The sequence below is a fragment of the Patagioenas fasciata genome, chromosome 13 (genome assembly GCF_037038585.1).
Source record: "Patagioenas fasciata isolate bPatFas1 chromosome 13, bPatFas1.hap1, whole genome shotgun sequence".
Classification (NCBI taxonomy): Eukaryota; Metazoa; Chordata; class Aves; order Columbiformes; family Columbidae; genus Patagioenas; species Patagioenas fasciata.
This window is the reverse complement of record NC_092532.1, coordinates 8,273,421-8,290,154: the sequence shown is the minus strand read 5'-3', so window position 1 is coordinate 8,290,154 and position 16,734 is coordinate 8,273,421. Positions and strand designations below refer to the sequence as shown.

General features: G+C 49.9%; 2 protein-coding genes across 2 annotated transcripts in view; one reads left to right on the top strand and one right to left on the bottom strand.

The window, feature by feature from the left end:
• Positions 1–8,539, top strand: part of PHLPP2 (PH domain and leucine rich repeat protein phosphatase 2) — a 31,263-nt gene extending 22,724 nt beyond the window's left edge. Inside the window, exons 15-19 of the mRNA XM_065847983.2 lie at positions 133–263; positions 526–636; positions 1,103–1,291; positions 1,411–1,642; positions 2,636–8,539. Coding sequence (XP_065704055.1) covers positions 133–263; positions 526–636; positions 1,103–1,291; positions 1,411–1,642; positions 2,636–3,775 — 1,803 coding nt within the window. The 3' untranslated portion in view covers positions 3,776–8,539. The remainder of the gene's footprint in view (positions 1–132; positions 264–525; positions 637–1,102; positions 1,292–1,410; positions 1,643–2,635) is intronic.
• A 136-nt stretch (positions 8,540–8,675) lies between these two features.
• On the bottom strand, positions 8,676–15,875 carry MARVELD3 (MARVEL domain containing 3). Its single transcript, XM_071814417.1, has 6 exons — positions 15,833–15,875; positions 15,590–15,648; positions 14,928–14,986; positions 10,269–10,565; positions 10,037–10,137; positions 8,676–9,875 (listed from the first exon to the last, which is right to left on the bottom strand). The coding sequence occupies exons 1-6, from the start codon at positions 15,873–15,875 to the stop codon at positions 9,265–9,267; spliced, it is 1,170 nt and encodes a 389-aa protein (XP_071670518.1). The 3' UTR covers positions 8,676–9,264.
• Between the last annotated feature and the right edge of the window lie 859 nt (positions 15,876–16,734).

The window sequence follows — 16,734 nt, the reverse complement described above, 5'->3', positions numbered from 1 at the left end:
GGTAGGTCAGACCCATTTTCCTGACCTGTTTGTGGGGTCATATGTTGTTTGGAAGGAGTGGTGGAAGAACTGATCGCATCAGAGAACAGAGAATATTTTCTTTGTCATTGTGGGTTTTTTTTGATACTGCAGTTTGTGGACTTGAGCTGCAATGAGTTAACCGAAATCCTAATCCCTGAGGCACTGCCAGCTGCCTTGCAAGAGTTGGACCTGAGCGGAAACACAAACCTGGTGCTAGAACACAAGACGCTGGAAATCTTCAGGTGAGCCGTGGAGATGCCAACACAGTAGTGACCTGCACAGGGAAGGGGAACCCTTCCCAGGAGGGGAAGTGGGATGGTGAAGTACGTATCACAGCACTGCATGAAGTTATAATGTTCCATGCCAGGACCTTAAACTCCTCTCCTTGACACAGTTCTTTTTCACCAGCTGCTGTCTAAAACTCTAAGCTGGGCAAGGTCCTTTGGCCAAAAGCTGTTCAGCAGGCTCTAGGAGAGAATGACTTCTGTTCTTCCCTCTCTGTAGTCACATTACCACACTGAAGATTGATGCTAAGCCCTCCCTTACGGCAGACTCGGCACTCACATCTGCCTTCTGGAGTCATGGAGTAGCTGAGATGGCAGGCCAAAGAAATAAGTGAGTATTGTGGTCTGCTGCATGCTGACACTTTGTCTTCTCAGGGTGCTGGGTGGAGCGCACTCTTAAGAACCCAGGCAGAACTGTTTTGCTCAAGAACTTGTCTGTCCCTCTGTCTCTCCAGGTCTGTTGCGCAGTCTTGGTAACATAAGCCTCTGCATTGTCCTTTCCCTGAGTTTTCATGCTGATCCTGGGATGCCTGGACTTTGCTTCCCACCCTAGCAGAAATGCTTTCTCTTTCTCTTGCCGGCTGTGCCCATTGCCCTCTCCTGAGTGTGGTCACGGAGAGTTGGGGAGTTCCAATAATGAACTGCAGCTGTACATCTCATGAGGCAGTGAATGCAGGGATGATGGCTTTACTGCTTTGTGAGAACAGCACTCATGGCAGGGTGCCTGATGGCTGTGGTTTTGGGAGCAATATAATCTTTTGAGACATACTAACTTTGCTCATATGCTTTTCTAACAGGCTGTGTGTGTCCTCCCTGGCACTGGGGAGCTTTGCAGAGGGGGTGGAGGCTGTGTATGGCATGTTTGATGGTGACAAGAATGAGGAGCTGCCACGCTTACTGCAGTGCACCATGGCCGATGTACTCCTGGAGGAGGTACAGCAGTCAGACACCATGTTCATGTCCAACACCTTCTTGGTCTCCCACAGGTAGGACAGTGAGCAAGCTGGTCTTGGTGGGACCCGCATAGGTATATATTAATGCATTAGGTGGATGGGACAGCCCATCACTGGAGTCTGGAGCCTTCCCACCCCTTCTCCTCCCACAGGAAGCTGGGCATGGCCGGGCAGAAGTTGGGTTCCTCTGCTGTCCTTTGCTACATTCGTCACGATATGACTGATCCAGTCAGCAACTTTTTTCTGACGGTGGCCAATGTGGGGACGTGCCAAGCCATTCTGTGCCGAAGTGGAAAACCACTCCCTCTCTCAAAAGTCTTCAGCCTTGAACAGTGTTCAGAGGAAGCCAAGAGGGTCAAGGAGCAAAAAGCCATTATAACAGAGGTAGGTTTGGACCCTCTTCACTTCATCTTCCACCATCCTTTTTACAGGAGCTTGGTACAAACACATGGAAATAACAGGGAAGTTCCAAAGAACTGGAAAATAAGTTGTCAGTGAAGGTCTGAGAAATCATTGCCAGTCATATGAGTTTGATGCTCAGTGGGTCTTTTTAAAAGCATCAGATTATTTGATAAAAGTGTTTCTGACAGGGTTAATCTGTTCACGTGTTATAGCTCTGTGAAGTGCTATACTCCATACTACTCTGACTAAAAAACAAGTGTAGAATCAATGTAGCATGTTAAATGGTTTAAAAACTGACTGATTGATGGATTCTGAAAAATAAAAGTGAAATCATTGTCTAAGGAGACTTTGCTCCATGTGTCCTCTGCTGTCTTTTGACACTTAGCAGAGGCAGCAATGTTTAACACCCAGACGATACAGAAATTAAGAACACTTTTAAATCCAAAGCACTGGGGAAGCTGTGTACTCAGCATGCACTGACTTTTCGAAGGACTGTGGGCAATTTTCCAGCTGGGAGACTAGTGCCAAGCTGGCCAGGGGACTATCAAGCAGGAGCAGGAAGGAGAGCCCAGGTTACAGCAGGAGTGTGAGACACCTGCTCGTTCTGCTTGGGATGTAGTGTCCATACATCAGAACACAGGTATATGTTAATATGCGGGAAATAGAAAATACACAGAAATGATTTAATGTCTAGATAATTGGCCTTGCAATGGGAAAGTAAGAAGTTGCTATCTCGCTCATACTGAAAAAATAAATTTTGTGTTAGTCTCATGACTGAGATTCTCTGATCAATGTACAGCAGGTTTCAGAATAGTTTGGTATAGTTCTTCAGAAGGTGACAAAAAGTCTTGTGTACTGGAGTTGTGCACTAGCATTCCTCAGTGCCCCAAACCGGTACACGGGCAGGCAAAGGTCTGTCCTCCAAATGATCTAGTGGCAGATCTAATGCTACTGCCCTGTTTCTCTTGTCTGCAGGACAACAAGGTCAATGGTGTGACTTGCTGTACTCGGATGCTCGGCTGCACGTACTTGCATCCTTGGATCCTGCCCAAACCACATATCAGCTCCATTCCACTGACTGTACAAGATGAGCTGCTGCTTCTGGGGAACAAAGCTCTGTGGGAACACCTGTCCTACACAGAGGCCGTCTCAGCTGTGCGCCACCTGCACGACCCACTGGCTGCGGCAAAGAAACTCTGCACTTTAGCCCAAAGCTATGGTTGCCAGGACAATGTAGCTGCAATGGTGGTGTGTCTGAACATCAGTGAGGACAGCTGTACATGCGAGATGCACGGCCTCACGCTGCCAGGTCCTGGGGGATTTAGTTCCACCACCACCAAGCCAGCAACTCCTTCATCTAGCAGTGGGATCGCTTCAGAGTTCAGCAGTGAACTGTCTGCTTCTGAGGTGAGCAGCGAGGTGGGCTCCACTGCTTCAGATGAACACAGCGCTGTTGGTCTTGACGGCAGTTTGCTACCACGGCAAGAGCGGCGTTGCAGCCTGCATCCTGTACTCCCCTCTGGTATCTTTCAGCGCCAGCCTTCCAGTGCCACCTTCTCAAGCAACCAGTCTGACAACGGTCTGGACAGCGATGATGAGCAGCCTGTGGAAGGTGTGATGACAAATGGCAGTAAAGTGGAGGTAGAGGTGGACATCCACTGCTGTAAAGAAAAGGGCCTGGAGTCCGAACCTCCTGCTGCAGAGTACAGCTCCTCTGCTCCGGGGCCAGAGGATGACGCTGGGCTTGTCCTCATCATTCGGAGGCAGAACAGTGTAAACAGCAACACTGTGCAGAAGGGGGTCAAGGAGAAGTGTGAACTGCAAAAATCTCTTTCCACGTGCTGTCTTTATGGAAAGAAGCTTTCCAATGGCTCCATAGTGCCCTTGGAGGAGAGCCTCAACCTCATCGAAATAGCCACAGAGGCACCCAAGAAGAAGACAGGCTATTTTGCTGCTCCATCCCAGATGGAGCCAGAGGATCAATTTGTGGTGCCACCTGATCTGGAGGAGGAAGTGAAGGAGCAAATGAAGCAGCACGAGGAGAATGGAGCAGATCAGGAGCAGAAGGAGGATCATGCAGCGACTCTGCCAGAGGAGTTTGACACAGCTTTGTAACCCCACAAGTACTGTTCCCGCAGTGTCTGTGCCAGGAAGCTCTGTACCGTAGGGGCTGTCTGACCCTCCAAGGGCGGCTGGGATCTGCTAGAAGTACAGTCTTCTGCTGCTTCCTTAACAGAGTTGAGGAAGAATTGGGAGGGCTGAGGTCTGAGCTGTCCACTTTTCACTGTAGAGTCTCAGTTGTTCTATGAGCACTCAGACCAGCAGCTGAGCTCTGTTAGGGACCGTCTGGAAATTGTGCAAGCACTAGGAAGAAGGCAGGTGTTCCAGCACCTGCCTGTGACTCCTTGAACCCTGAGGTTCTGCCAGCTCTGCAGGAAGGGCTGGCACGAGTGTGGGCGTGAGGAGGCTGCTGAGGGGCAATGTTCAGTGTTCAGAGTCCTGTGAATATTTGTGATGCAGCCCCCACGCCCTCCAGGACCTGACTTTGTTATTCCTTGAAAGAATACAGCCAGTTGCAATGAAACTGACCCAAGAATGGTTTCCTACATTAACTGCAAGCACTTTCATTGATTGCACTTAAGCTGTTCTGCTCCCTTTCAGCCCAGCACTTTATTATTTAGGGTTAGGGGAGAGAGAGCACTCCACAGCAGGTGTGGTGGGGGCTTTTCCCAACTGATGTTGTTAGGGCAGTGGAGAACTCAGAGTAACAGTGTTCTGATGAGCACAGGTGCAGGGTAGAGTGAGAGTTATGGTAGGATCAGCCTATGCAGGATGAGAAAATACACAGCTGAGTAATAAACAGGTGCCTACTGGTGCATTTTCTGTGGAGCATAGGGAAGATCCGCTCTGGACCGGTTGATTAGGGTGATGTGTAGAGCCAGTGCTTCTAGCTGCAGAGCACAGACCCAGCTCAGCAGCAGCTTGGCTGCCTCTGTCATGGGTGCTTCGCAGGAGAGGCTTCCTGTACCCAGAAGACATGGAATCAAAACAGGAGCTCATGCTTGTTTCAGTGAGGTGCTCAGTCTAGGAGGAAGCCCAGTTGCCCGCAGTGGGGCTGGGGAAGCATCCAGTGCTGTGTCCCATCAACGAACCTCTGCACTGTCAGCTGCAGCATCCTCGCTTGCCTCTGAAAACTGGAGTCATATTCCAGATCCCCAGCAACCTGCATTTCATGATACCTACCCAGTTTGGCCATGAACAAGGTGAAAGCATACTTACTTCTGTTTAGTTTCAATGCAGAAGGAAAAAAACAAAACTTTTCATCTTAACATCTTTATCAGCACTGGAAAAGATATTAAACAGTCCCACTCATGATGAGCTGGCCAGTCTGCACTCGGCAGTGGCACAGTGATTCCGTGAGGATTTTGGTGCAGGGTGGGTGAGTCGGCTGCCTGTGTGCTCATCGTGTGCAGGGGTTGTGAACAAGCGCTGCAGCGTGCGGATCCGTCTTCCTCAGCTGGCAGAGAGCAGTGGTGCAATAATCCTGACTGTAATGTGGGCTAGTGCCTTTTCCTCTTTATTAATTATATTTATGAAGAAAACTTGAAAGTTTATTCTCAAGAGCTTTGAGGGGCTTGAGTTGTATATTTTTGGATCAAATTCAGGCCTTGCTCAGAAGGACATACTGTGCAGACTACTTGTAGAATTCTGTCAATATATCTTTTGACAAAATCTAATGGAGTTTTACAAAGATTTCAAAGCACCTTGAATTTCTTCTCACTAGGAAAAAATGTATTTTTACCATGCATAAGAGAGCAACATTTTAGGATATACCCTGTGCTAGTTACAGTGTAATTGTGAAACAACACAACTTTTCCAAAGCTTAAACTCTCACAAATTTGGGCTGTTTAAATGCCTGCGTCATTTGGAAGTTGAGAGAAAAGCTAATTCTTAGAATCACAGAAACAGCAGCATTTGAATCCCTGAGGCAGAGAAACAACAGCAGAAAAGATTAAAAAAAGTAAACCCCAAATCTCTTTCATGTTCTCTTCAGAGGAGTATGCAGAAGAGGCTCATCCCAATGTATTTGACTGTAACTTTGAATTCAGTCACTGGTGAGAATTTTATCAAACATCTGTGCCCAGCCTAACACTTTCTGATACCTACCAGGGCTACAGAACAACCTCTGCTCAGTACAGGACTGGTGCAGAAATACACTCTTCTTTCTGAGTAAGACTGTGACAAACCTTGCACTAGGATGGGGCAGATGTTAATGCAGATCAGGTCTGTTTCTTGCACTGATGTGGAAAATCCAGGGTGGTTGCCGGTCTGAACCAGCAGCGTTGCCTGGCGCGTTGGCATTGCCGCAGGGAGCGGGTTGTGAACGGCTCTGCCTGGCTCGGGAGGAACGACTAAGGAAAATAAAACTCTGTGATGGAGCCTGCACATCTCAGGGCTGCTCCTTCTCTTGGTAGTGGCAGAATGGAATGCAAGGAGTTCCTGCTTAGCCTTATTCTCCAGTGCCATTTCTGGTTGTGAGACAGAAAGAGAGCTCCTATGTTCTGTGGGTGTGAACTGTCCCAGCAGAACATGGCTTGTTCTGTTACACGAGGTAGAGTCCATGGCTTTCTCTGCTTAAGCTGATATTATGAACTGTTTGTCTTACTCTGGGCAGCACCGCCTGAGTGCTTCACCACCACCTTTTATTCTCCTGCCTCCCTAGAGGCAGCAAGCTTCTCCTTTCTCTTCCTCACCTTACTTACTAACACCACCTTAGATTTCAAACTCCCTCAGAGCACTGCTGTCGGTGCAACAGGTATGAATGAGCAAGTCTAGTGCAGGACTCGTAGCAGGGGATGGAAAGTGTTTTCCCAGTTCTCTTCCTGTTCTTCAGTCTCTTCCCTGATTTGGTATGTGGCTCTTGCACAGGTGACACATCGTCTGCACAGAGCCACATCACTAAGAACGTCCCATTCACGAACAGACTTGCTATTAGAGAGAGGTTCTCAGCCCTGGCTCGTCAGGTGCTTTTGTTCCTGCTGGTGATGCCAGACTTGGGTTAATAGCGGTAAGAGACTTGGCTGCTCCATGCTGCCACCTGCCAGTTAGTCTGGTGAGTCGGTTTGTCCATGTCTTTGGTGATTCCGGCTCTGCTGGTGAGCATGCTCGCTGAGAACAGGTACTTTAAAGGCACTGACTTGTCTGCCCTGTCCTATCCAGAAAGGCTTCTGCAAAAGGAACCCATAAAGGTTGTAGTCAGGGCCCAAATATTGAGGATAAGGGACAAGCTCCAAGTTGCTCCCAGCACCAGGAACATGGTGGAGGCAGCACCACAGATGGCCAGGACCTGATCAGAACCCTCAGTTCAGGGCTCAAGTCCTGTTACAGGGATTCCTCGGGGACGGACTGCGAGGCCGAAATGCCGCCCCTCGTGCCCGGGACGTTCCGGAGTGTCCGTGCTCCTGCAGTGACGGCTTTCCTGTCCCTTGCCAAAGGCCGTCTTCAGGCAGTATGTATGTTCACCTCTTTGGTTTTGCGCAGTTGTTGTCTGCTGTCCCATTGCTGCCTGAAGACTCGAGTGTGTTTTTTCCTCTTTTTTTCACATTTTGAAATGTTACCTTTTTTTAATTGGACTCATATGACCCAGTGCATGTTAAAGAAATATTGCAGTGTACCAACTATTTATTAAATAATCTTTTTTCATGCTTTTTGTTTAAAGAAGGAGAATATTTTATGTATCCCACTCTGGCATGCACCTATAATTATCCCCATTTTTATCGTGTATTGGAGTGGGGTGTCCAATGAATGCACCTTCAGCACTGTGGCCTGTGTTTGTGTTGCTTTGGAGAGGCAAGTAACGTGAGATTGCTGGAAAACACTATTCCATTGATTCTTTATTCAGATGTATAGAGCAGTCCAAGAAGTAAGAATATTTTTGCATTACCTTTTCAGCCGACTTAGCAATAAAGATTTTTACTTTCATCTGACTATATATTCTGATTCCGTTACTGGGCTGGAGGGAGTTTGCGCAGCGTCGCAATCGGACACGGTGTGAGCAGCAGCTGCATGGCCGCGTCTCCTCGCCCAGCTCTGCTGCTTCCCCACCCGCCGTCCCACTAAAGCGACTTGCAGAACACTGTGAGGGTGCAGTTCATAATACCAATTGTTAGGCAGCTTTCTGAATCCTGCCCCATGAACTCACTCTAAGTGGTAGTGTGGGTCTCTAGAAGCAGCTGCAGCACGCAGGAAATGCAGAACCATTAGAAGAAACACGACTACAGTGGAGTGTCCACATCCATCCCTATGCTGAAACACTCAGTGCATCAAGAGAAATCAAACCACCCCCAGTACCTGGTGTGTTTCTAGTTAGCATTTGGTTTACTGTTGCATCTCTAGTTCCAACAATGTTCCATGGGTTTGGTAACTGAGGATTTAGTCACTGGTGCCAGTGAAACCAGAGGTATATCCAAGACAAAGCATGTTTCTTGTATGTTTAGGTTGGTGGTTGGGTTTTGGGGTCTTTATTTGGTTGTTTATTGGTTGGTTGTTTTTTGTGGTGTTTTGTTGTTGTTTATTGCTTGGTTTTTTTAATATGGGCAGAACTGACCTGTGAAGCCAGTGGTGGTTCCATCCTTATATGGACCATGCACATCATGGATACTGCTCTAAAATGACACTTTATTCTGAGATTTGATTTTGTGATTCCAGTGCTACTTTTCCCTGTTAAATTTCCTAAATAAGTTTTTTTTTAAGTAAATTTTACCTTTTTTTTAAGAATAAATAATACAAGAGCAGCATCTCCTTTCCCCAACTTGTACATTTAAAATGTATTTGAAAACAATGTATTTCTATCTTAAACCACCTGCTTGAACTGTTGAAGTTTTGGCTGATTCTCTCAACTCTAGGCATCTTTTTTAAGCAAAACTGTTGTATACCAATTATGTAAAAGACCATTTCATACAAAACTGTGCCCTCTCCAGGAGAGTTTGAAAAGACATTGTGTCACAACCGAGGCTGAGTGTATTCATCATTTTGCAAGTTTATTTCAGGATTCTCTGACAGCTCTATAAATGCCACATTCAAACTGCCCCGTTCGTTCTAAGAGACCTACAAGAAAGCAATAATGAGCTGCCACATCCATGGGCCTCAGTCCCTCATTTTTGAGAGCTCTGTTCTCCATGAGCAGTCACATGCCCTTTGCAAAGAGCTACATAAAGCTGTTCATCAGCAGAGTGTGTAACAGCAGCACTTGTAGCAAGATCTCCTTGGAGGAGAACAAGACATGGCAGAGGTGAGATGCTATGTGAAAGGCTGTGTGTGATGCAGGCAGTTTGCTGCTCAGCTCCACGAGGACAGTCCTCTGCTAAGAGTGCGCCAGCAGATGAAGAGAAGCCTAACAAGACTAACTTTGTGTCTACTAATAATTCAGTAATGCAAACTCAAGTTAGGAACAGCTTGACTCTGACGTATTTAGAGCTGCATTCAATGTGTGTTCTGCTGCAGCACTAAGGATGCACTGCCCAGGAGCAAGGAAAAACATATTGCTTTGTCTCAGGAAGGAGACTGGCAAAAATCTTTATTATTAGTGGAGCGGAGGAATAATTCTAAAGCTCATATAATTGTTCTGGCTTCTGTTTCAGTTTATGAACTGTCCTGTACCCCCAGACAGCCAGGCCTGCGCTCAGCAGGTACGCCAGGACGGCCACGCAGCCCAAGAGGCCGGTAGCAATCTCTGCCCCGTGCAGGCTGCACTTGAAGCCCTGGTAGCCTTTGCTTTGATACAGCTGCTCTCTCTCTTTGCACACTGATGAATTATAAACCTCCAGCAGGAAATGGAAGTAATAGTAGAGAGCAGGCACGATGCCAATTGCAACCATTATGTCCAGGATGCATTCAAGTAGCAGCCACGCTGGGAAACGCCATGGTAACTGTAGAACACCAACCAAAATAAGCGTGCAAGAGAAGACCAGGAGCCCCCCTCCCACGGCCATCGCTGCCCTGGCAATCGGCAGCTTCAGCAGCTGGAAGTGCTGGTCCAGCTGCCGGGCCCGGTCCCCGTCGGCGCCGCTGAAGCCGCTGTAAGCCCCGCCGTACTGGTAGTAGTAGATGCCGCCCAGGCTGGGCAGGCCCGTGTAACCTCCCGTCGGGCCGCAGGACACGGAGCTGCAGACCAGGATCAGCACGGCGAGCAGCGCTTCCACCATCTGGCAGCAGGCTGGAGGGAAGGGCGGCGGTGGGGCCGGGCGGCCACGGCCGGGCCCGAGCGGTCCGCCCAGGAAGAAACCTTTCCCTGGCCGAGCGCGCCGCCCCAGCGGGACAAAGGCAGCGGCTCCCGCAGCCACCGCGGGGTCCCGCGGCCCCTCCCTCCCCGCTCACCCCTGGCCGTGCGCAGGTACCGGCAGCGACCGCACTCCAGCAGCCCCGGCGCGGCGGCGCGGCTTCCGGGCGGCACCTCCAGCGCTGCTCCGGGTGCCGTGCTGAGGAGAGACGGAGGCGGGGGTAGCGGCGATAGCAGCGACCCGCCGGGGCCCCTCACACCCACCCGCCCCATACCGAGCCCCGTCCGGTCCCCCGCCCGGGCCCCTCACACCCGCCTGCTTCGCCTCACCGCCCGCCAGCCCCGGTGCGTCCAGTCTGCGGGTCTCGGGGGCTGCTCCACTCCGCCGCGGCCCGGCCCGGTCCGGCTCCTCCAGCGCTGGGGGCGAAGGACCGGGCCGGGCCGCGGGGCGCTCGACTCGGGGCTGGTGCCAGCGCGGTACGGGGTCGCGCCGGGCCGGGATGACCGCCGGTCCCTCCGCCTGGGGCTCGGCTCAGCCCTGCCGAGGCGCTCCCGAGGGCGCTGAGCGGCTCGGGCTGCGCCCTCCCTCGCCCTGGGGACCTATTCAGGTGTCGCTCCCGCCCCGTCGGGCCGGTTCACGGACCTGTTGTTCACCCGTGGGCCCTCTCCCTTTCTGTTCACACGGACACTCTCCCCGCAACACTCTGTGGCGACAAGATCCTGAAGTTCCCCATCTGCCATATAACAACTACTTGTTTGCACCTGTTGGGAACTGAGCACCGACTAATTTTCACAACTGCCACTTTTTCCTGTGCTGTGGGTTTTGGTCAAAGTGTTCGGCATTCAGCTTGTCTGCTGCCTCATGCCACTGCAAACCTCAGTTCTGCCCCTCTGTTCCCTTTCCAAACCCACCTTCCAGACTTTTGATCTCCTCATACAGTAGCGGCACCGCTCCCTTTGTTGTATCAGCTGCCGTTCTCTGGACCTTCCCCTCCACCTTGTGATGCGCTGACTAGACCTCCCTGCAGCACTCGACACGAGTGCACTGGGGGTTGTATGGCAGCTGAACAGCTGCCACTGCCTTGCCCTGTGCTCCTCCTGCAATGCATCGCGTTCTGTTGCTTCTCAGGTGCCCTGGTCTGCAGAGCCCACGTCTCCAGAGGACAATCATTAACACCCCGCGATCTGTCCTGCAGTGCAACTACCAGGTCCCAGTTCAGCACTCTGCAGACCATGTTTAGGCAATTTTCTTTAGATGCATTATCTTATATTTATCTATGGAGAACCATACAGACCTCTTCTGTTTCTGTTTGCTCAGGGCTGCTTCAGACAACACGATGTGAACTTTTTACCGGGTGCCCTATTTCCATGCACAGTAATGTCCTGCTGCCCAGTGGGACTGGCTGCCATCCTGTCCCAGGAGGCTGCAGAGCACCTGTCACCTTTCAGCAGAGGAGGCAATGAACTGCTCCTTTGTTTATCAGTGGTTGCTAGGGTGAAGGCAAGTGCCCAGGATCTCAGCCATGCACAACTGTCAGTATTTCTCAGGTCTGATATGGGCAGAGGTGATTCAGAGCTGAGTGTCATGGGAAAAGATGAACAGTGGGACAATTTGGAAACACAGAAGGAAGCATAGCAAACTACACAGCCAGGGTGAACGCTTTTAACCAATAGTTTGACCAAGTACTGCCTTGCAAAGCTTTAGCATTGCAAATACTTTGGTTGCATTTAGGAAAACATAGTCTTTAGGGAAATGGTTACACTGTGGGATCTTAGACATAGTGTCTGAATGTGTGCCCCGAGAGGTCCAAATTTGTCACTAAGATGCAGAAACACATTTTCTCAATCTGTAAGATCGGTGGCAATAGTAAGATTGCTTCACCCTTCTGTCCTTGCAGAAGCAACAGTAACAAGCCTATAGATTGATACTGTAAGAAGCCTATAAACTGCTCTACTTTTGCACCTCAGCACCACAGAAAATACTCTCCTCAACATCTCACCTGACTCCACGAAGGACAGGAGAGCTGAAAACTCCTCTTAAAATTTACTTAGTTTGGGGATAAGAGAGAAACAAAACAAAATAATTTTTTCAAGACCAGATAGAGGGAACAGGAGCTGTATGATGACGGTAAGTTAGGAAATGGGGAGACCATGGGGAGCTTAGGATAAGGGCTCGATAGTGCAGATGCTCAGCAGTGGTGTGTGTATGTTGCATCACACACATTCCTGTGACAAGAACCCAGGCCTCCTTGCTGCCGTGCACAGAGTGAGCTGAAAAGTTTTAGCAACCCTTTGTATAGTTTCAGAGTCATGAGCAGTGCTGTTTTGCATCACAAGAAGGGATGAAATAAGTGTTTCTTATGCCAAGTGTTGCTGCTGGTCATCCAGCAACCTGAGCTGAAGCTTTCTTTGGAGTTTGCGATGTGCTGAAATTACTTGTTCAAAGGCAGACCTGGGAACCACTGCTGTGTCGATTTGGTGACGCATTCAGTGTTTTACTAGTGTTTACTGCTAACAAGTGAAGTACAAACGTCAAGGTATTATAGAACTGAGTCAATCTTATTCCATTTCCGTTGCTATGTCAACAATTGTTTAAAAAATGCTTTGCGTCACTTCATTGCTGCTTAGAGTACCCCAGCTGAGCTCATCTTCTGGCTTCCTGTTCTCACTGTGATAAGTAGCACTCGGCAGAAGAGTGCAACAGAGCAGAGGACACCAATATCTTCACCTCTCCTTTGGCATCTCCTTTTCTATTTTGGGCTCTTCTGTTTCTGACTGATCCCGATGTCACTGCTACACAAAGGGGAGGGAAGGGCCTGTCCTGGTTTGCCATGGGACAAGAGCTCTGACCTGGTTCAGTGCCCTTCCTGGGAACAAGGAGGGTGAAGTGGAAGGAACAAGTAATGAACTGCCTCATATTTCTCCAGTGTGAGGCAGCTGGGAGCTGCAGCACAATCATTGCTGAACACCACAGCCAGATTTATTGACTATCCCACATAAATAAATAATCATGAGAACAATGAGCACAGCACGGTGACGATGCAGCGGTGCTGCAGAAAAGAACTGGAGGTTATTGTGCATGACAAATTGAACTCAAGTCCACAATGTCATCCTGTTGCGAAAAAAACTAACATTGCTAGGGTATATAAACAGGAATGTCACATGTAGGACATGTGAAGAAATTCTTCTGCCCCCCTTCAGCACTGGTTAGGCCTCCAGTCTTGCACACTGTGTTCCCGGAGCCGAGTGGATCAGCTGGAGGGGATCCAACGGAAAGCAAAAGAAAGCTCTAGAAACACAACCTATGAGAAAAAAAATTGATCTCAGTCCTCTCATTTGACAGAACAGGTGCCTGTTAAGAACTTGCAAGCTCATTAATAGAGAGGTGTTTTAATAACCTGCAAACTTGTAAAAAGCTGCTGTCAAGAGGAGGGGGATATTTTGTTCTCCACATCTGCTGTTGGCATGGTCAGGAAGCAGTGAGCCTAGTTTGAAGTAAAAGGGATGTGACTTAGGCACCCTCCAAAAAAGGTAATACACATACACAGGCTCAAGCACTTCGTAAGGAGGCGAGCAGTTGTTGCTGGAGCAGACTGGTTGGGCAGAGGGTGGGTTTCCATCACCGGGGATCAAATTCAGCCATGAGAGGGGCTGGCCTGTCTGGTCTGAGAGAGGCCGGTGCCTCGTGCTGCCCACTCCCCTCATCGCAAGCTCATGGCATTGGCTTGCCCTGCAAAGCCCACATGCCCCTTTCCACCCCATCCCCATCAGCTGGTCGCTGCCTCCGCACAGCACGCAACAGCTGAAGCCTCTGAAGTCATAACTCAAAGATAGGGCATGCACTTACACCATGTTTACCTGCATGTGAGCAAAATGCAAGGCTGGAAAAAGTGTTTCTCTCCACTGTGCCTGTACTCTGGGGCCACTAAAGGCCACACTTTGTGGAGCATTCCCCACAACAGCTGTAACAGGGCCTGCAAGTCTTTTGTTGTGGCTGTTTGGCCTGGAGCTCAGCAGTCCTTCCAACTCCCCATGAACCTGGAGAGCACTGCGTGTCTCTCAGCATGCTTGCAAGAGACCTGGTGCCCAGGCTGAGTGCACAAGGGCCCTCACAGCTGCTGGAATGGTCCATGGCTGGGGCGAGCAATCTGGATTGCCCAGCACAGCTGGGACACTTTGGAAGGGAGAACTACCCTGCAGAGTGACCTGCACAGGCTGGAAGAGTGGGCTGACAAGAACCTTATAAAGTTCAACAAGGACAAGTGTAAGGTCTTGCATTTCAGAGAACATAATCCTGAAGTGCAGCACAGACCAGGATCTGCCTGTCTGGGGAGCAGCTCTGTGGAAGAGGACCTGGGGATTCTGGTGGACAGCAAGCTCAATATGAGTGACCAGTGGCTGCTGTGGCAAATACAGCCGATGGGATGCTGGGCTGCATCAGCAAGGGCATCAGCAGCAGAAACAAAGATCATTATCTCTCTCTACTCAGTGCTTCTCAGGCCATACCTGGAATACTGTGTTCAGTTTTGGTCCCTGCTATAAAAAAATATGGGAACAGGCTGGAGAGGGTGCAGAGAACTGCCACCAAGATGATCAAAGGACTGGGATGTTGCCATATGAGGAAAGGCTGAAAGAACTGGGCTTGTTCAGCCTTGAGAAAAGAAGGTTTAGGGGAGACCTCATCACCATGCTCCAATATAAAGGGTGGCTACAAAGAAGATGGAGACTCTTTTTTTACAAGGACTCACATGGAAAAGATGAGGGGTACTGGGTACAAGTTACTCCTGGGGAGACTCTGGTTGGACAAAAGAGGGAAATTTTTCGTGATGAGAACAATCAGCCATTGGAATAATCTCCCCAGGGAAGTGGTGGATTCCCCTACATTAGACACTTTAAAGATTTAGCTGAACAGCATGCTGAGCCAGCTTGTGTAGACTGTGCTTTTGCCAAGAAAGTTTGGACCAGATGATCCTTGTGGTCCCTTCCAACCTGGTATTGTCTGATCCTAAGATACCTGTGGGAGAGAACTGCTGAGATGGAGGGGCAAACTGCGAGAGGGAGACTCGTCAGGGCTAGTGGGGCACAGAGGTCCTGAGCCAGGACCGCCAGCTGCCTTGCTGGCAGAACTGCCTCCTGCAGGGTACAGCCACCTCTGTCACCGCACCACACAAGGGGTGGCCTGGCTGTATTTATGGAATGTGAAGTGCTGAGCTGTGTGCTTATGTTTCAGTCCTGAAAGGGTCTGTGCAGCAAAAGGGGGGTGCTGCAGATGCCATGTGAGAGCACCCAGAGAAGGACTGGAGCCATGCCAAGAGAGGAGAAAGGCATAGTAAAGCAGGAGAAAACCACTGACCCTGTCAGACACACTGTTCTCCGTCCGCTTCTGGCCAGCTTCTCAGCCTTATGTAACTGTGTCTGCCTATGTCTCCAGAGTCACATTTTTTCTCTTGGTAATGGCTCCCACCATGCCCTCCCCTGAACCCCACTGCTGTGTGCAGTATCATGGGTAGAGCTCTGGTTGCATCAGCTTCAGGGCTGTTGCTAGACAGAACATGCAGCATTGTCCTTGAGGCTTCTCAATGCCACATTAACCCTGGCAGGGTTGCCGTGTGGCAGGAGATGGTCCCAGCTGGGGAAAGCGAGAAAATTACCCAGAGGTACTTGGAGAGGTGCTGCATGAACTTCTGAAGGTTGCTCATGTCAGGCTTCACTGAAAAGAAGAAAGAAAATAGTCTGGAAATGTACAGCTCTCAGCAGAAGAGAGTTCAAGCAGCTTCAATACAAGATGTTTCTCTGTGAATTGTTTTTGAAAGGTGCTGTTCCCAGTTCAAAGTCCCCAGGGGGTGGCTGCTGTGGGCCTGGAGACCCTGGCTGGACCCATTGGCTGCACTGACCTCCTCCCAGCCCCTGCCTCCAGCTCCCAGTCCCTGGCCCCATTGTGGCTTCTGCCTTGCCCATCGCAGCACTGTGGTCAACACCAGCTCATGACTTCAGCAGCGTCGCCCCAGCCTCAATGCTGAGGGCAGGGCTGCTGCTTGCCCTGGGGAGGGGCAGCCTCATTGCTGGCAGTGTTATGAGCATGGATTGACCATAAGTGGCCCTTTCTTCTCTCATGCAGGAGCGGGTGTAAACGGACAAAACTCACAGTGACTGCTGGCCTCTGCAATGAAGGTGTCAGCAGTCTGTTTGAAGGAAGATTAGCAGGATCCCTCCTGTCCCTGAGTAACTCTGATCTCCAGCCATTTGCTGCCAGGGCACTAAGGGAATACGTGGAGCAGCCCTTGGATGACAGGGAGGGTGCAGATGCCTCTCTTATTTATCCCAGGCCTGCAGGAGCCAAGGGACAGGAAGGCATAGATTTCACATCACTTAGCATCACAGGGCCTTCTGGGAATGGAGTCATTTGTACTTTACAGTACCGTCAGAGAGGGAGGAATTGCATCATTTTGTTTGCAGCCAAGACTATGAGTTTGCTTGGGCCTTGCAGCAATCAAGAAAAAAAAAAAACAGATCCATGGCAACTTGAGCTTCCTTTAACCCTTCAGGTCCTGGTGCCTCCAAGACACCTCCTGGGGAAGTGCCTGCCTCCCTTCGGCCTGTGGAGAAAGATGTCTCAGATTGTGATGATACCACAAATGGTCCTTTCTCAGTTGGTGCACTGTGAACCCAGAGCCTTTGAGACCAGGACAGACTGATGCATTCCACAGGCTTTGTGGTCCATCAGTCCATGTTATAAGGTGCTAGGGCTGTTCTCTGTGCAGGTTTCCCCCTCTCAGTCTTTGAGGACTGAGGGAAG